General features: G+C 44.1%; 1 protein-coding gene across 5 annotated transcripts in view; it reads right to left on the bottom strand.

Annotated features, from left to right (window-relative positions):
- Nucleotides 1-1,082: 1,082 nt before the first annotated feature.
- Nucleotides 1,083-20,834, bottom strand: part of ptch1 (patched 1) — a 62,731-nt gene continuing 42,979 nt past the window's right edge. For 3 of the 5 annotated variants that reach the window (XM_037777629.1, XM_037777630.1, XM_037777628.1), the window contains 9 exons: nt 20,127-20,269; nt 15,420-15,603; nt 13,117-13,397; nt 10,195-10,332; nt 9,950-10,092; nt 4,926-5,025; nt 4,481-4,837; nt 3,844-4,390; nt 1,083-3,759 (listed from right to left, as the gene is read on the bottom strand). In XM_037777629.1, the coding sequence (XP_037633557.1) occupies nt 3,845-4,390; nt 4,481-4,837; nt 4,926-5,025; nt 9,950-10,092; nt 10,195-10,332; nt 13,117-13,397; nt 15,420-15,603; nt 20,127-20,269 (1,892 nt within the window). In that variant the 3' untranslated portion in view covers nt 1,083-3,759; nt 3,844. The other 2 variants (XM_037777632.1, XM_037777631.1) reach the window with 2 other exon arrangements.

The raw sequence follows: 20,834 nt of genomic DNA, 5'->3' as shown, positions 1-20,834 counted from the left end.
CCAGCAGTATATAAAGTAGTTGAAATGAGGTCCATATTTACCAGCTGTAACATTAGTGAGGCCTACACATTAATGCATAAGTAATTACTAGAAGTGCACTCGGAGAGCGCAGACCTCCGCCATGGCAGGTTCATGTACATCGCTTTTTTTTTTTTTGCTGTGTAATAAGCGGGATAATGTACAGGGAGCGGGTCATTGTTGTGAAATAAATACTTTGCTTTAGGTTTATTTCACAACAATGACCGGCTCGCTGTACCTTATACCTTACGTGATATATTATATATTATTCTGAAATGAGCCATTCTGCAGTATGAATACTTTTGTTACTTTAAATATATTTTGTTGCTAAAAAATTTTGTTTTACTCAAGTAAAATGTTTAATGCAGGACTTTTACTTGTAACAGAGTATTTTTGGATGCACCGATAACGATACCGGATCAGATATCAGGCCGATACTGACTCAAATAGCTGGATCGGGTCTTGGTGACAATGGGTCCGATCTATTCAATTCAGTTCTTTGTTTATATTCCTTTATAAACTGGAATTTTAATTCTTGCTTAAGTTTTGACCAATTCTTTGCTGCATTAAAAAGGTTTACACCTGAATTGCAATTCCTGTTCATTTTGATGATTTTTTTACCAAGTTGCTAGTGCATTTATTTGTTACATTTTGTTTAACAAAGTTAGGAAAACAATTTTTAAGTCAAGCTTGATGTTGCCTTACATATAAAAGAATGATCCCAGTCACTTCCACACAGTGAGGCATACAGCTTATTATTAATTAAACACTGGTATCGGATCTGTACTTTGTATCAATACCCAAAGCCCAGGTATCGGGACTGAAAAATTCGGTGCATCCCTAATTTTTACGCTGTGGTATTACTACTTTTACTGAAGTAAAAGATCTGAGTACTTCTTCCACTGCTGGAACTATTGCTTATTCACCTTTTTTGCAGAGTTAGAGAAGGTGTGCTATATGGTAAATATGCAAACACTGCTGGCACAGAGAAGAAAGCGAATAAATGTCAAACTAATCCTTTAAAACCCTTTTGAAACAATCAACTCACAGTCAGACCAAAGCAATCGTTTTAAGTTTCCATTTATTAAAGTTATGAACAAAGAGACAAATAAGTTATAATATTTTTATTTGTTAGAATTCTATCAGTGTTTGAACATTAATATTTAGAGAGCTAGTACAATTTTCTACTTTCATGGCTAGCCTTTGACAAACCCATAGAAACAGCTGTCTCTCTCCAAGGATCGGAACATAATACTGAAGGGGAGGTGTCGATGTTGTCTCACAAGACAGTTAGCAGTGAAAGTGTGCACCTTAAGGTTTTTTTCTGTTATGGTATATCATTACATATAAACTCTTTAAAAATATACTTCTGTCAAATACCTTGACAACTACTATGTACACTACAAAAATAAATTTTCATATAAATAAATTATATGGCATACATTTATCTTTGTAACTGAAAACAGCATACATCCACACCAACCGAGACCAAAATGGCAGTCTGGAAGAACCACTGATTTTTTTTTTTCCTTTTAAAATCCTCTAAGAGCTATGATGAGACCTGTAGTGTAAAATGTTATATACTCTTTTTTTCCTATTTAACATTAGTAAGCACTTTATACAGATCAAACTCCGTTAATGTAAAAACATTAAACTGTAATAGTGTTTTTTTTTCAATAGACATAAAAATCCCTGCATTTGTTATCCACTGGCATCACAACAATAATGAAAGAAAAACAACATTTTATATTACAAAAATATAAATATCGCAATTGAACGTTGAAAACAAACAAAAAAAAAACATTTAAAAAATGAATAAAATAGTTGCCAGCTATGATTCTCTCCGCTACTGCCAATGTGACATCGGGAGAAAACAAAAAATGAAAAAACAAACAGAACAACCTATTTCATGCAAGCAGCTGACGTAACATGTTGGACAGAGAGGAGGACGACTGCAAAGACTTCTGGGAAGACCTACACGTGTTCAACAGGAAGTGAGAGTGTAAAAAAAAGTGGAGGTGATGGAGGGGGTGAGTGACGAGGTCAAAGGGGCCTGGAACTGAGGGGGGGGGAGGTTACAGATATGCATGCTGACATAGACACACACACACATATATATATATATAAACTAGCCTATTGCTGGTAGAGAGAGGGGCTGGCATTGTAAACTCTGACCCCTGAGGCTCTGGGCGGTGCCATTTGGCAGTTGAAGGGGGGTGTCCAATTAGTGTCATGGCGTTATGTTGTGGATTTTTATTAGCTGAGGTCAGTGGGGACGGCTGAGGCCAAATTGGGGCCAGTTGTCTTTACTGTCACTAAAAGGAGAGCGGAGACGGAGTGAGAGGATGGACCAAAACACACACATACATAAATGTTTATACACACATATACTGTACACTGAGACACGCATAGAGCACATTGTCAGGCCATGTAAGGCTTATCCCTTAGCAGGCTGCGTGGGCTATAGCTTATTGGTTGGACAGAAATAAAGAGCTACTTGAGGCAAGATATTCCTGCGAATGAAGTTTAAATGCAGTCAAGTGCCATGTTGAATCGGGTTCGTACAGTATACAGTCTGAGCTTTAGCTTATCCACCGGACACAGTTAGTTAGTGCCCCGTGTTGACCCTGTTCCAGAATCAGTAATGTGAATGTCCCTGTAATGGCAGAGTGAGTTTCTGAGGTGGGTTTACTGCTCGTACGTCAGTATACATATTTGAGCCTGCTAGGGTTAAACAATACATAACCTCTTACAGTAAAATGCGACCAGAGAGCAGCCTAACAAGACAGTGATACAAAGCTGGGAGCAGAAACAGGTTCCAATGCAGAGGCGAGAACTAAAAAGAACAAAACAAAAACAGCTTTTAAAAATTTCTTCATATCTGCTCGTCTTAAATAGCACGCATAGCGTGTCAAGTTAAACAGTAATTGTTTCATAACTACCACAGGTTTGTGATAAAAAATTAATAGTTTAACATGCGTACCTTTATACAATAATAAACACACACACATAAAACACGCACACATACACATGTATACCATAGCCCTGTTTGATAATGCTAACAATTCCCCTCACGTTTTAAATGAGTGTAAATGTTAGTCTGTTCTGAGGATGTATCTGATGTAGAAGCCAGAAGATAATGGGGCTGTTTCACATCATACAGCCCTACACACACACACACACAAACACACACATACACACATATACGTGGACAGATCACTTCTTTTGTTTAAAGAGACATTTGCATAGAGTTATAAATGTATATTATTTAAAAAAATATTTTGAGCAGCAACAGTGAATGCTGACAGGTATTTTTGTCTAGATGAAGCTTCCTAATGGCACAGATCCACAGATGAGTGAGCAGTAATCAGAGATCTATCTCCATCTCTCATACACACATTTACACAAACACACACACACACACACACACACCATATAAAATGGCAGCCCCAGTCTGTTAACATGAGGAGTTGTACAGCTCCTAAAATTATAGCTACTTTTTGTTGATATTTACATATGTATACATCTTTTAAATATAGATAGAAATATCTAAGACAATAGTCCACTGGGTTACAGTAAAGAATGAGCACCATGGCGGCAACACTGGCAAGTTTCTCGCTGCTTAGGGGCCAGGGGGCGAGCCGGACTGGGCTATGCTGGGCTGGACTGAGCCAGGCCGGGTCAGCTGCTTAGTAATACAGAGGAGTCCATCTTTGGCCGTTGTACTTCCGTTCTCCACAACTGGAAACAAAAAGGAGATTGTCAGTACTTCATGATGAAACAGTTGTGCAACATTTGGATGTACTGAAGTAGTCGAAAGCTCACCTCAGCTTGCCCGTCTGCCACTGTTGCTGTCAGCTGCCTCAAACTCCAAATCTTGAAGCTCCATGGACTCCACGTTGACTCCTCTGGCCCCCGCGTGGGTGTCCAGCGGCACGTGTGGGTCCTGGAAGGCAGGCTCTGGCCCCTCCGCCCCTGATTGGCAGAAACTGTCCGTTGCAGTGTATCCTGGGTAAGAGGAAGCGGGGGGGCCCTGGTTGGACAAGGGGGCCGGGTGGACGGCTACAGTGACGGAGGCTGACGCTGTTACCGTGGTGATGGGTTGGCAGTACAGGTTGGGGTTGGGGGGGTGGTGGTGCGGGAGGTGGTGATTAGGCTGTGGGTTGTGGGAAGAGCGGGCTCTGTGGCCTGCTGAGTGTTCTCTATGGCCGTGTGAGCCATGATGGCCCCCAGCCTCAGTAGCAGTTTCAAAAGCGTCCATGCGCGGGCGGGCTGGGGGCGGGGCCTGCCAGTGCAGCTGGCTCTTGGGGTCCCTGCTGCTGTTACGCTGTGTAGCCCCGGGCTGGGGCCCAGAATCACAACCCTGAGAGGACTGTAGAGCAAGACAAGAAGATATTTATTTTTAGAATGTGACGAAACGAGAGAATCAGACATGCAACGCAATGGGGGGATATTTTCTTACCAAAGACACAGTATAAGCAGGAGGGTCAGGCTGTCTCGCTGAACGCCTATGCCCCGATCCCGCTCTCCTTTCCTCCTCTGTCCTGGCTGCTCTGCCCCTGCTGGTCTGGAGGTGGTACTGCTGCTGCTGCTCCTCTGCTCGTCCTCTGTGCGAGGGCAGGTTGTAGTTCTGCAGCTCCCGGCTCATCCCGGACACCGTGGTGTTGGAGCTGTACTCCGAGTCCGACGAGTCTGAAGCTGCACCGGAGGTGGTGGCGGCCGCAGTGGTGTGGTGAGGACGGACTGAGAAGTGGACCACGTGAGGAGGGGCCTCTGGGGACGGGGTGGGTAACCGGTTACGACCATCGACTGGAGTCACCTGGGAGGTGAGGTGAAGAGGCAGCAGTGAGTATTCCACACTCAACTTAGATTACATTTTCTTGCAGGTGTATGTTTTGTGATCTTACCTCTGGATAGGGCCCAAAGTATGACAGTAATACTGGAAGAAGGACCAGTCCATTCAGCACTCCGAGAACTGTTAGGATGGCCAACACTGCAAAGAAATACCTGCAACACACCGAAAGGAACACGCAAAAGTCGTTGAGCATAGGGAATAAACTTAAATGCAACATATAAGGATGAAACACACTGCATGCTTTATATATTTTTTCCTCTATCTTCCTAAAAAAAAATTAAATTTACTAAAAATACAAGATATATACAAGAACACTTCAAAATGGGGACATGAAGTTGAGTTGCCCAGGCCAATATAGACAGAAGAGAAACAGAGCAGGCCAAGGAAACAAAGAAAATACCTGCGCAAACCACAGAGGTTTAGACGTGGGGAGACATGTGCAAGATCAACCATCACACACGCCCGAAATAATACTTCCACAAAGACACCCGGTCACTCCCCAAACACACACACGCATATTTAAACCCCCCACAGACACAGGCAGGCATGCACTGTGGTTTTGAGGAGCAAAACAGAAATGTACCTTGTGTGTTTCTAAGTCCTGCCAAAGAGGGTTAGTCTTAAAGAAGCCGCAGAGAGAAAAGAAAGGGGAAGCATAATTAGCCAGAGCTGGTTAATTCAAAGGCATGGGAGGAAAAGGAAAAAAAAAGAGGGGGGGGGGGGGTTATTGGGGGCGAGGGTACTCTCTCTTGGGTGTGTGGTGTATAAGCAAACATGGAGAAAACAAAGCAGTGAGGAATGTGAAGGGAGGGGGTAAGGGAGGGTAAAAATGGGGGGAGGAGAGGAGAGGCGGGTGAGGGGGACGTTGGAGGGGAGGTGGGGGGGGCACAAGAGGACAGGGGCCTCTCTCTCCTCTTCGGTTCTAAAAAAGAGAGAGGGAGAAGCAAACAAATGAAGTGAAGGGTATAGAATTTAAACAATTTAGTCTAGGAAGAAGAGAAGGGGACCCTCAGAGCGCCACCCCTCTCTGGTCTCTCTCTCTCCCTCGCTTTTATTTCTTTCTCCCTCTTCTCTGCCTCGCTTCTCTCTCCCTTCTTTCCAGCTAAGCCCCTGTGAAATTCCCGGCCACTCCACAATCCCCTCCGTCTAATTAAATCTCCAATGTATCAGGTAAGACCCCCCAATCTCCACTCTAAATCCCCCTCTCTCTCTCTCTCTCTCTCTCTCCCTCTCTCTCTCTCCAATACAGCTCCCTTCATTAGGGAAGGCTTTCCTCCTCACTCGGTTCTCCAGTGAAAGCTCTCAGGTTATCAGGGACACACTGACTGACACCGACTCTTGACTATGCTGTTTGTGTGTGTGTGGGGTTAAGGTTTAAGTGGGCTAACTGAGGTGTAGATGCGCTAGAATGCTATGCAGCCGGGCCTCAAACTAAACGCACATTCATATCTAATCTGTTTGTGTGTGTTTATATCAATGTGTGTGTGTGCGCGTGTGTGTGCAGGAAGGCAGGCATTGTGCAGAGGAGCCACAAGTGAGGAGAGCTGGTTCTTGTCTACCCAGCATGGGTGGCCTCACCTTCACAATTCACTGTGTCTGACTGTGAAACAGGACGGAAACTTACTAAATATGCAACATGTCTTCATTCAGGATAATTTGGGACTGCTGGTATGGAGGACACACATTTCTGCTGCTCCACACTAAACTAGGCCATGTGAGTTATATTCCAACTAGGATAAACTCAGTTTGTTATATGCCCCTAAATGCGTCATTATATAAAATTGATTGTTTTATATTTACTTCAGTTTACTAGAGAAGCGAGAGACGGAGTCCAAAAATCTGATCTAGCCTGCAGACATGATGAAGTAACTCGGTGAAACACTTCCCATGTGGAGCCCACAACGCCGAGGCCAGCTAGTCATTTTTTTCAATGTTGTTGCAGGTACGGGGATGTGACCTGAGGACAGGACTGCATGCTGTGAGTGGTAGTGGCAGTACATTGGATACGGGTCGACTCTCACAATATGAATACATTTCAGGATAGCTGGAAAAAAAATACATTCTCTGAATCAGGTCTGTGAATGCACAAAGTCAACCATGTCTAGTTGTTGTTGTTTTCCACTTAAATTAATTCATATAGGTCAATATACATTATAGCAATGCATACCGTAAATATAATCATGCTAAAAAGTGCAAACAGTTTTGTACAACGGCATATTAGGGCCATTATCGCCGGGGGAAGAGGGTAATATTCCGAGAAAAAACTCAGAAATAAAATTCTCAACGGTTGGTTTTTAGGTTTGGCTGTGCTGAATTAAAAGACATGCCTTTGTGTATTGAAAGATTTGTTCGTCTCTACTTTTCTGTAACTTATCTCTTAGAACTTATGTTCTTAAAAGAACACATTAAAGCTTCAGTATGCAACACGTTTTTGGAATCACTAGGCAAAATATCCACAATAACCTTTCAGCATATTGTAATTCAAGGTTCTGTTTTCAGGCTTTAAAAAAATCTAGGCGATGACGGGAGACTTTGACCAATCACAGGTCATTTCAGAGAGAGCGTTCCTATTGGCTGTGCTCCGGCTGGTGGGCGGTGCTTGGTATTTCCTCAAGAGATCTCAACATGGCTGCCGGGTCACAAACTTTCTTATTTAACAGCTAAACAGTACACTACAAGATGTTTCTGAAAACATTTGAGGCGAGAAATAGGCATTACAGTAACAGAATATTGATTCATATTTGATCAGCGCTGCCTAGTTTGACCATTTGGTCGGAGTTCGCGAGTGATTGACAGCCGGCTCTCATAGACGGCAGCTGGACGTCAGACTCCAGATCAGCTCTGACTGGTTGTTTTCCTTCGGTCTGTGAAACCCTGATTACCTGTCTCATGCACTACTGTCAGGATATAGCGACCGTTTTATAAAGACTTTTTTTTAATCATATTTTCTCCGTTTCTACCCACTGCAGTTTTAAGAACATGACAGAAAACGTGTATACATATCTTTCATGACCTTTGCCTTGCTCAGAGTGTTTTCTTGTAAATTTATGACTTTATAATTTTGCAAATTTCTGAGTTTTTTTTTTTATCTTTCAATTTGCTGCTTTAATCTCAGAGAATATCCACGTTTTGTTCTTGGAATATTCCTTTCCCCTGGCGCCGTAATTATTGTTGTTTTTTTTACCTACAATGGCCCTAATACGCCATCATAGTTTTGGAATATTTTCTCATGAAAGTGGTAAAGGAAGGTCAGATTTCCCCACTAGGGTTTATTTCCTGCATCATCTCATTCAAACTCCACTTTCTGGCGTTGACAGAAAAAGTCCTCCAATGGCGGTGAACTTGTGCCCAAAGTTCATGTCCAACAACGTTTGAAAACATGCCAAATTCAATTTCAACCTCGGAGTCCTTGGTAGTAAATGAGCACTGAAAGCAAGTACCTATGATTTGACCTTTGACCTGGTCTCTGGTAAAGCTCTACCCACACACATCATAAATACACTATACAGTATTTAAAGCCCACCCAGCCATCCTTCATCTACTTTATTAGATTATCTGAACTGTTTCTTTCTGTAAGTGGAACTGAAATAACCGTGTCATCGCTACGGTTAGCATGTCCATACACACCAGGAGGGGTAAACGCCACGTCACCTTTAGACACACATATATGCACACACACATCTACACATGCACGCGTGCAGCCCACATACCAGGCCGAGTGCCCTGCCGGGCTGTTTAGAGTGAAAACATTCACAGGGCTGACGGGGGGAAAGCCAGGGAAACATTTCTATCGGCGCAAGCAGAAAAATACGAGCCGGGCCTGTTGTTATTGCACCGTCTTGGGGCGCTGCTTTGTTTGCTCAGACAACAGCAGAACCTTTAAATGGAGGCCCGGGACTGAGCCAGAAACCAGAGCACACCACTGGAGGTGAGGAGAGAAGGTCTAGAGGCCTCCCTGTGTTTGTGTGTGTATGTTTGTGTGTGTGTGTCTCGGAGTGTGTATCTGTGTGTGTGCTTTCACTGGCAGGCACGCCATCATTGACCCCAATGATTACAAGGTCAGGGAGCAGGTTGGTGTGTGTATGTGTGTGTATAAGGGGGGACTATGTGTGGGTGTGCATGCATGAGCGCAGGGCCTGTGCACATGACAGAGTTTGCGTGCTTGCAGATCACATGAACTTCCCTTTTCCTTAAAGGAGCAGGTCAACCAAAATTACACAGCTACCTCAGCCACTTTAAATTATTCAGTGAGCTCACTGGAAACTTCTCATAACACTCCCGGGTCGAGAATGTACAGAATCGTTAATTTTCCTCCCGTGTATGGCGGCCGGTTGTCACCTTTCTGTGTGATGCTCACAAGAGCAGCTCACAAAAGGAGCCACCGACGCAGAGCCCCCGCAGTGTGTCGGTTTTAATTTCCACTTCTCCTGTCTTTCCACAACTGCCCTCTTGCCCTCCCCTCCCACCCCGTAACTCCTTCCCATGCTTATAAATGTCTAGCGAGGGCAGTTAAACTAGCTGAAGGAGATTACAAAAGCCAGAGGACTTTCCTGCTCTCTCTCTCTCTTTCTCTCTCTCCCCCTCCTCCTCTTTCTCCTGACCTTCAACTCTCCATCCTTCCCCCGGTTTCCCTTAAAATGTCAGGCATGAGAGACACTAAGGGGGGAGAAGAGGAGGATGAAAGAAAAGACACAAGGGGAGAGGAAGGTGGAGAAAGATAAAGGCCTTGTTTATGATGTTTCTTGGGAGAGCGAGCCCCCAGAAATCAACTTTAAAAAAAAAAGCAGGTATGTCACCGGTAGCTGGAAAAGGGATGAGATTTACAGAGAGGGAATATGAAAGGGAGATGCGGGTGGAGGACGAGAAAGAGATTGAGGGAGGGGGGGACGGAGGAAGAAAGCGAGGAGCCTTCATGCATGATTGGTGGCTCAGGTAGATTCCTGTGTGACATACAGGTTGAGGCATGGTCTCAACGGTCTACTGACGCCACATAGACACCGTGCGATAACCTTTGTACGTGCTTATATATGCGGCGAAATAGAATGTAGCACTTTCTCATAAGATTTCTGTACTCACCTGACGATAAAGTCGAACTCGGAGCCAGCGAGCATGAGGACGCCTAATAAGGTGGAAAAGGCTCCATCGAGCACCGGAGCAAACATGTGCTCCAACGCCAACACTGCCCGCCTGTGACGATCCCCTATGGCTGTCAGGAACGCCTACAATACACACAGACATACAGGATTTATGTTTCGTTCTCTAGGGGGATCACTAATTTCAAAAATATTTTAGTTTGTTTGTTTCATTATGTGTATACCTACCAGGGCTACATGGACGGTGAATTCCACTCCAATGCCCACAGAGGCGATGAGAATGACCACAGGGACAGCACTCAGCTTGATTCCCATCAGCCCCATGAAGCCAAACAGCTCCACAGTCATGAGAGAAAGCACCAACACCTGAAGGGGAAAGGGTGAGCTTATGTTAGAGAGGAAGGCGGTTGATAAATATATATAAAAGTGATTTTACACATTTAATCAAAACACAGGACAGGACAGAAATGGGTTGGATTCGGCCTGAATGGGGCAACGTGTAGGATCCAGAATTTCATCGTCTCATAGCTTCAGTTTGTACTATTTATTAATATGTGTATTATTAAATACACATACTTCTTACAAGAAGTTGATCTGTGTAAATACTTTTTCCCTTCTTTTTGGAGGAAATTCAATTTCTGTCTGTTTTCATGTCACAAATGTATTTTTCTCTTCTGTGTGAGTCCAAAAGATAATAATAATACTGTCTATCTAAAGTGGTAAGAACAATGCCAATCAATCTATTAGTATAATGCACATTTCCTAGGTGAAAAATATATGCAGGCATAGCGGATCAAAGACCATAAATGGAAACAATCTTCTACTTTATTGTTCTATAATAAACAAACTATTATTCACTGCATGTCTTACAGTTGACCTTGACTTTGAAGGTACACGAGACAGACAGGGGGCAATAATACACAAGGATGATATGTGTGAGGAGTATCTCTATCTTATAGAGGTGTTAGGTAATAACCATACATATGTGTGTGTTAGTGTGTGTGTGTGTGTGTGGAGGCTTCAGTGCAAAGCGGGACAGGAGCTGGGAGTAAATGCCATTATCAGCTGACAGGCGTCAGGTTACATGGGGCCCAAATCCTTTGAAGAAGAGGGCTGAGGTGGGCAGGGGAGGGAGCTGTGTATGTGTATCTGTGTATGTGTGCATATACAGTGAGCGAGCACAGAGTATGTGTATGTGGTGCATGTGTGTGTCTGGTACTGTTTACACTTTCGACTCAAGTGCATCTTCAGTGATCTGATCACAAGTGGACAGATGTACTGAGAAAACATTTGGTCCTGATCACATTTAAAGACTTTCAGGGAATTAAACTTGCAACTAGTCTTGACTATTTAAGTCTTTTAAGATCTTTATAGACTTAGTACTTCTAAATATCATGTGACAGACAACACAGGCAAGATTTTAAAGTCTCTAACTGTGTATTTTTTACTTTAAGTCACAGTTTTCCCACAGATATAATGTGATTTGAGAACAAAACCAGATCACTCCAGATGTGGTTGAGACCTATTCTGATGCCAAGTGTGAACAGCAATCAATATCAAGTGCAAAAACACAAGACACGAGGTTCAAAGCAGGCCTGTCTATGTGGTTAAGATGGATTTAAGGGCAAATAGCTAAGAGGGTTTGAAAGGGCTTAGGGTTGAGGGTTTGGCGTTGTGGGGCTGGCGGTGGTCTGGTCCTGGACAGAGCAAACGGTTAAACTTGACGCCTCTCCATAACTTGTCTTTTGATCTTGCTAGTAAAGCCTGAAGGATGAACACGAGGTCCCCTCCTCCCCTGTTTAAGGGCTCGGGTGGCCTGGCCACTGCCTGTCGTAAAATACAACCCACCAGAGAGAAAAACCAGAGCGCTCTGTGTATGCGCCTCCGTGTGAATTATGTACCTGCGTGTTTACACGTTCCGCACCGTATGTGCGCAAGTATATACATGTCTGCGTGTGTGTGTGAATGCGTGTTTTGCGTGTATCCTTGGAAACCCCTCTTGTGTGAGGAGGGGGAGAGGAGTGTGGAGGATGGAAATAAAATCTAACGTTTTATAGGTTTAGAGTGGGAGCGAGTTGTCTGAGCAACTTTGTCGTCCTCTCCCCATTTATTTCGGAGTTGGTGTCTGGGAGTGTTGGACTAGACTAAACAGACGGGCCCTAACAAAACAGCACAAGATAAACACTGGTGACTGAGGCTACAATAACAGAAGCCCCCTTCTCCTTTTTGACTCGGTCCTCTCTGAGATGCCTCCAGGACCACACATATAAACCAGGAATTAAAGGGTGGAGAACAGGAAAAGGGATTTTTTTAATAACTGAGAGTTAAAGGTTTCTGCATCTCTTTGTTAAGAAGTTTGTAACATAATTCAAAACAGCAAGATACTACCCTTATCAAAAGTAGGTAATGCTGGGTACACACTACACAAGCATAAAGACGATTTTGGGCCTGATTGCCCCCCCTCCAGCAGCCCCCCCCTCCTGTGGTGTGAGGTATGTTAAGAGTGTTTTTTACATCCCCAATCTGCTTCGGAAATCCATCCTGGCCACAAATATTAAACATGTTCGATATTTACGATCGGATATCCTGCTGTGTGTGAGGAACCCCGAGGACAGCCGATGATACGGTCACGCGGGATAGAACGATAGCCAAATGAGGACCAAGCTGACTGAAGCGGAAGGACAACCACCGCCGTCATGACGACCGCCTCTAATGCATAAGCTGACGCAAAAATGCAAAGCATAAAGTAGTAGTAAGATAGACCTCAGAAATGGAGGACCAGCTTGTTGATTTATGGCAACAACACAAGTGTTTATTTAACGTGTCTCAATGACTTTTCTGAGTCAGGATTCTTGTTCATGAATGGAATCAGTGTGTGGTGTGCTGCTGTTTTGGCCAAATCTTTGCTCACCACCACACACTATAAGAACAAAACTGTTAGATTTAACATAACATGTCGTTATGTGTGGGGTCTCTCACATTTTCCAAATCTGTTAAGATTTGAAAAATCTTAATCAGAGTGAGCAGGTACATGTGTATTGTATACAACAATCATCTGACAGAACATATGCTGTAGTTTATAGATATATGTCTGTTTCTCCGGCCGTGTATGTGTAGTATTGTGTCTGATTGTTTTTCTCCAACACTCACTATGATGCCGGCAGTCCAAGGGTTGAGCAGGAAGAGGGCGCAGACCAGAAAGGTGCAGGCGAGCACGACACTGATGGACAGTAGAAGCCAGTGGCGCAGACTAACATACTGTTCCCAGAACAGGAAAGGGTAGCCATTGGGGTAGGAGGGTAGGCCTTGTCGGCTGTAGTTGCTGCAGATGGCCCGCACGCTCTCGATGGCCTCCACAAACTGCGGCGTCTCTCGGAGCCCGTTGAGGTAGAAGGGGAACTGTGCGTATTCGATGGGCTCAGCAGCCGGGACTGGAGGGAGAGATGATGATTAAGTAGGTAAAACTTCATTTATACAGAACCTTTTTAAACACAGGTTACAAAGTGCTTTACAAAAACATCCATAAAAACCTACCCAAGTGCAAATGCAGGAAAAAAAAAAAAGAAATACAAACTAGCGCAACACACTTTTTACTGAAACTGAAAACTTATAGCTCAGTGTCGTCCGCGTTACCACACAGGTCAACCCTTGGACTTAAAGCAAATTATTATAGAGTTACAGAAAAGCCAACCTAAAGAAGTGGGTTTTTAGATGTTTTTTTCAGGTCAACAGATCTAACGTGACAGGAAAGTCAATTTTTTATTAGACCACATGCAGCGATGGATGATGATTTTGCACGTCGGTGCCTTGGAAGCAGAGGCCACACAGCCTTGGAAGATGATGCAATTTCAATTCAGAGAAACAGATTACTGAGGAACATTAAGGCAGTGATCGGATAAATCACCAATGGCAACGATGACATCTGCAGATGATATTTGTCTAGTCTGATTAACTAGCATTAGGTTCTGATCATTTAGTGTATCTGCAGAAATAATTTTAGACTCTTCAGCCAATATCAAGGCTTTCCCTCCCTAATCCAACCTTGTTCCAAGAGCAGCTACATCTGTGGCCGAGTGTGTGTGTGTGTGTGTGTGGTGTGGGTGGGCGGAGCAGCGTGAAACAGAGCTCCATTGACTCAAGCCCAGCCGGTCTGTGGCCCAGCCTGGCTAATGAGGGCCTATCAGTTCCAGACACAGCAGAGTGTCAGAGCTAACGTTGATTCACGGTAATTACAATGTCAGAATCACCGCCGCCATTACCACACCCCAAACTTAGCACCGCCACATAAAGCATAATATAGATGCATAAACACGCATACCTGCCTGTCACTCTGCTATGAAGTCATATTTGGCGCTGTCAAAACACTGTGTTCATTCAGATTTCTGCTCGCAGTGTAATTAAAAACACATTGCCGCATATGGCAGATTGAAAGATCTATCTACTTATCTTTTTTTTTTCTTATAAAAATACATGTTTTGGGACTGTCTGGTGTCGGTGCGAGTGTGTGTATTCCACAGTGCCTGCAGGGTCAGACAGGAGCACTTGCTAACATGGTTTGGCCCGTTATAATCTCAACTATAAATTTCCATCAGGACACCAGTTGGCTTTTGGCCAACACAGATCTGCTCCGGGGGGCACCCGCACAGCCAAGCACTTCACGCTGCTTATCCAATCATATTCCCCCCCCCCACCCTGCCCTCCGTAAAAGACTTCCTGCTTGTTATCCAATTGTGCTTCCCACCCAAACCAAGTCTCTCCTTGTTATCCAATCATTTTCCTCCCCCGTGGAGCACTTCCTGACTTGTACCAAATCACAGGCTGGAATCAAACAACAACATGACTGTACTTTTTTTTTTTATGTGAGTTACAGTCTGTGTGTGTGGCGGGGAAATGAGAACAGGGTGTGTGTAGTGTTTGGGGTCACTGAGTTTTAATAATGTGTGTGTGTGTGTGTGTGTGTGTGTGTGTGTGTGTGTGTGTGTGTAATGCTAGGGCCCCATGGTAGCCAGGATTATAGCATTCACCACAGGCACCATTAGAAGAACCACAGTGAGCCGTGTCTTGGTCCTCAGCCTTGCAACCTGAGCTCACACATACACAAATGCACACACACACCGCGGTGGTACAGTAAAGTCTACTACCTCACTTAAAGCTAAGAGGCAGACAAGGAGCAATAACTCAAAACCACAAGAGGTAAACACTGCTCACATGTAGCAGCCGCCCTATGAAACCTACAAAAAGCCCCACAAAAAATTGGGCTTAAAATTTCAGTAAATGCAATTTCTTCAAGTGTACCGTGCAGCAGGTATGAACTTTACCATTTCAAATTAACTTCATTTGTTGGAGCAAACATTATTATTGACATTTCCTTCCTTGCGTTGAAGCAAAACTTCATACCGTTACACAATATGGCTTTTTATTTCTGGCATATTTAGTTGGACATGCTGACTTACTGCTGAGGCGTGTCTCGGGCATGGAGTCGGTACGGTCGTGGAGCCACTCAGGAGGGTGTGGGCGAATGTTGGCCTGCGAGGCAGCGTAGGCCACAGGATCATTGCTGACCCAGGCGGTTAGGTAGATGTAGAAAGCCCCGGGGTTGATGATCCCATCTGCGTCCACAAGCCTCTGACGAGTCAGCTAGAAAATACAGAAAGGACATGAATTAATGATAGTACCGTAATTAATAAGTTCTGTTGTATTCTCTTTAAACATTCATACTTGCATGCATCTAAATGAAATGAGGACCTTCACATTTACATTGGGTTAAGCTAAATTTTGAAATTCAAAAATGGAATAATTGGCAAATGGAAAAAGTGCAATTAAAGTAAAATAAAATTAGGTGGAGCTCGCATAGGAAATCATTAAGTATATATTGGACACGAAAAGGTATTGTGGAAATCGGACATGTTTAACCAAAACATTCTACAGGTGAGCCAACCACAGAAATGCTTACTTATACACATGCATGAGTGCAAGAGAACGGAGCAGCTTTCAAAATAAGAGTCAAATATTAGTCCCTCTCTCTTTCCAACCAAGAAAAATCAACAAGTCAAACACTGGTCGTCTTTCTGAAAATTCCCGTACTTCTCATCACGGCTTCCCAGAATTATCATGCCACATTAAAACATGGAAAATGTTGAATCAGCTTCTCCCTTTACATACAGTAGATATTGGCTGGCCAACCTCAGGCCCAATGTCCTGACCACTCTGAATACATTTCTGAAGGAAGCCTTGCAGCGCTTTTCTTTCAAGAAGCAGCTGCGGAAGATGAATGTGTTATCCAAGTCTTAATTCTAAAAGTGGGAAATGTACCAGTGTATTGATGTATGAGACGCTCTCTAATCCGGCATTATGGTTCCTGTACTGTAGGCTTGGTTTTATAGTTTTAACTTTCTCTTAACCAGTGGTTTTCAAAGTGGGGTTCGGGGACCCCCAGGGGTCCTTGAGGGGGTTCCAAGGGGTCCCCAGCAAAAAGGGGAATCATTTATTTTCACTATAATTCCATCCAAATGTAACACAATGACAGAATATGTGTCATGTAGGTCATGGGTTACATACACTTTCTGTAATAAAGCATCTAAAAGCAAAAACCGAGGATCTGAGTAATTTATCACTCGGCAGTCGCGCCATTTCTGCTTCATGTGGCACTGAGCAACTTTCATATATCGTAACATCAGTATACTACCATGGTACTTTTGTCAAAACTATATTAACTCCAGCAATACTGCTTAACTCAGGTTTCTTTACATTGTAGTTACTCTCAGTCTTAGAAACCAGAGCTGGGTGATAAAACACATGTTCCAAAGTCTCTGTTAGCCTGTGCCTAACCTCCTGACATCCACCCACTATGAATCAGACCAAACCCACGCTGACTGGTTCTGTCTGGTTATTCCCAAACTGTTTCAGTCGGTGTCATTTGCTGTGACGGCTGTGGTCAGTAGGATGACAAGAATCGGACTGTCTCGCTCGGAGCCATTACTTTCGCCCTCCCGTGTGGAACCGGAGTATCTGAGCACTGCTACCTCCTGAGAGGTAAAACCATTACTGCACACCGCTCTGCCACTCTCCCTTCTAGGAACCATAAATCCCTCCTTCACCGAGGCAGGGAGAGCTTTGGGGGTGAGGCTGGACTCATGGGGTTAGGTGGATGAAGAAAAGAGGAGGGTTTTTTTTGTGATGGGGTAGGGGGGGGGGAGGAGAGAAAAATTGCATGAGTTAGCGTAACAATAAAAAAAATTGGCTGGAGTCCCTGAGCGCGTCTGTGTGCAGTTAACCTGGTTGTTAACACTGAAGGAAATGCCACCCAGCAAATGGAGTAGAGCTATAAAAATAACACAACATCTGTACAAATGTTGCTCACACTTGCTTCTCCTGACCCCTACGGGTACCCAGAATGCCCGGCGCCACGGACCAACCCGGCCCTGAGAAGAAAAGAGCTCTTGATAGGGTTAGCATGGCCTTCCTGAGCACTTTCAAACTTTCCACATCCTCCTTCACTACCTCCGTCTGTGTTCACCCTCTAACGCTTTTTCTTTCTATTGCCATATTTTCAAACCACACACACACCCACACACACAGACAGCCAGCTACCATATGACTCCAAGGCAAGGCCATAAGGAACGAATGGTCGCCCAGCGCAGAGGGAAATGTCAGCAGCAGCAGCAGATCAAAGCCAGAACACCTTCTGCACAGATCCATGGAGTGGCATATCAAAATAAAACATCTAGCTTTGCAATTTGCCAGGGTTGGAAAAGATCTGGTCCTCATTTTGAGACACAAGAAAAAACAGCTACTGCTGTAAGTGCACGCACAACAGACAAAAGCAGCACACACACTCAAAACATACAAGTGCACACACGGAGCCGCCTCAACGAAACCACGTGTTTCTCAGCTCCCCTCATTGAAAGAGCACAGCAGTGGAGCACGGAGGGAGGGAAAGGGAGGGAGAGAGAGAGAGCAGGCATGGTAGTGCGAGCAGGACTTAGTGAAGGAGAGTTGGAGAGAGAGAGAGAGAGAGAGGGGGCAAGAGCTGGATTCCAGAGGATCTGGATTGAATTTAACAGCGGGATACGCAACAACTGTATGTCTTCAAGCTGTCACGGGAAGCCCAGGCAGCTCTGCTGGCGGCCCCCACGCCTCACGGCAAATACACTTCCCTCACAGGCACAGGAAGTGATGTCACAGGGCCGCACACCAGGCATGCCTCAGCTTCCTGCCGGCTAGTGGAAGGGATGGGAAAAGCAGCATGCTGCTGCAATGGAGCCTTCATACCGTAGACATGCACAACTTGAGCACAGACTTGCACACAAATCATAAATATAAATAAACACAAGACACAGTGGAGCTATATGTCAAAGTTAATTATCTGTGAGGAAAATGATCTCAGTGTTGAGAAGGACCTGGCTTGTTTTGCGTTTGGAGTTGTCAGAAATCCTAGACAAGAATTTTGTTTTTAGATTTCTCCGGTTCCTTATCTTCTGTTTTGTGCTGGTTTCCTGCCAAAGAATGCAGCCATGCATCCATGTGTGTTGTTGTTTTTGGAGGTGGCACTAAAACTAAAAACAGCGTTCCATGCCCTGTTGAAGCTGAGCAAGTTTCCTCTGGACCTCCCTGTGAGGCATCAGCTGCTCACTAGCTTGACTTGTGTCATTGTTGGATGTCAAACACCCATCTGGTTCCACACTGGAGACGGGGCTCACTTCAACGGTCAGATGATTAAGATAACTACCTCTGTTGTATACGCATATCGCATTTACAGTGGTCTGTACAGTAGTGATGAAATGTGTTTTTTACCCAGAAAGTCATGTGTTGCACTGAAAACACTGGACAGCAAAATGAGTTGTAGTCTCTCTACTGAACCAGGGTACACAGACATAGTGAGCAAATAACACAAACAATACCTTTTGTCCCACGATACGATATTATCGCGATACGTATTGCAGTTTTAAACATTTTGCGATATGCTGAGTATTGCGGTAAGATATATTGCGATTTATTACCTTTTTTTCAACTGCAAATTATGCAGTTTGTCAACATCTGATTTATCTAATAAGAAACAGTTTTCACTCCGTTCATCTCAGAGTTTTCACTCACATAGCTTGAGGTCCGAGGTCAAAATTTGAAAATGGCTATGCCAGTTTTTCAGACACACAGCCACCTGACGTTAAAGATCATCACCGTCATCTTTTCTTGTAAAATGTCCTCACCGTTCCATCCCTACCTTTTCAGGCATTTTTTTTGTATATAATGCGACAGGTATATCACATAATACACTACTGCTGTATGATGGTGTGGAGCAGAGGGAAAAGAAGAAGTTTTCCTCTGCATTCGATGGATGATTCATTTGAACTTTATTTGAAGCCCATTTGAAACTGTCTCATTGCCATTTTTGTGAAATTAACTGTCACATTACTTTCTGATGTTTAAACGCAGCAAATGAGCTTTTCTCTGACACGCTAGTAAACCTAAAACGTTCAGCTCATTTACGCATAGTGAGGCCAACCAGCTCAATTTATCATCTGTCAAAATATGCAAAACATCTTTTAGAAATCCACTTCAGTACATTTTGACAATTCTATTTTTTTTTAACCACAGGGCTGCAGATTCCAGGCAAATTATTTATAGACCCGTTGGGGCCTTCATGAGTTTCTCTGTTGTGCACCGATTTCTTTCAGCCTTCCAATTTCTCAAACTATGAACTGCGTCTGGAATCACTAACAAAGTGTCAAACTCAAAAGGCTTGATGGTAAGAGAAGACATCTCACTGTCAAGGCCCTGCATGCACACACACACACACACAGACACAGACAGAACTACCAAGTGGGACAAATGGTTTAAATGAAGAGTTAATAGGTTTTTCAGAGGCAGGCTGCAGCCCCAGTGAGAGCTTTAAATTCCTCGGCTCGGTAAAGTCATCACAGAGAGAAGATGAAGACAGACGCAGGGAGAAGGAGACGCATAGAGAGAACCACTTTTTAAGCCGGGTGTGGCTCTTCCAGCCCCGATCACACATGAAAAAACACACACATGCACATACAAAAGGATGAAACAGCTTCGACACTGGTGTCAGTATCTTCAGATTGCAGTCTGTGTACACTTCTTCCTCACTTTGTATCACTTTTAATCGTGGGAATAACTGGTAACTTAAATCGTGAACATACCAGGTTGAAGTTGATGGGCTTTTCCCTGCGTCCCGTCTGCACCAAAAGCTTGTACGCCAGGACGCCATCATCGGAGCCATTCCTGTAGTTGGTGGAGGTGATGCGGCCGGCCTCCCAGTCTTTGTCAAAAGCTTGCTGGAGACCTGCAGGAAACCACAACAAAACAGACTGGTTAGATGTGGATGTTTGAAAAGGTTACGTGCCCTGTTATCTTCATTCTTCCTGTGCAACGCTCTAATAAAGCCGAGTTCAAAAGAGAACGCAACACATAACAACCCGGCTCAGTACAAGACAATCTAACACAACACTGCAACCTAAGCCTAACCCTGTAATAAGCCTGATTGATTTAATATGATAAACTCGGTTCCATTCTCAACCACCAAGCAGGACTTCAAAAGCCGAATAAATGTGCTGCTCTTGATTCAAAGCCATCATTAGGGGAATATATCAGTAACATGTGTCTCCTTTTCTATACTACTCTCTAATCCATATGTGTATCACTCCCCTCCTCTCGGCTCTCCCCCAAGGCCCATGCTGTGGTCCGTCTGTGGGAGATGTTGTTTTGGGTCTCGTTCCTTGGCCTGTCTGGCTCCAATTTGTCCCACCATTGCAGAGAGCAATATCAGACACAGTTCTCTCTCTCTCTCACCCACACACTCTCTGTGTGGTTCCCAGCCGGCTCACACACAGACTCACACAATGTGGTTT

Source organism: Sebastes umbrosus, chromosome 8 (assembly GCF_015220745.1).
Source record: "Sebastes umbrosus isolate fSebUmb1 chromosome 8, fSebUmb1.pri, whole genome shotgun sequence".
In the NCBI taxonomy this organism is placed as follows: domain Eukaryota; kingdom Metazoa; phylum Chordata; class Actinopteri; order Perciformes; family Sebastidae; genus Sebastes; species Sebastes umbrosus.
Note: the sequence above shows the minus strand (reverse complement) of the source record. Positions and strands in the feature narration are given on the sequence as shown.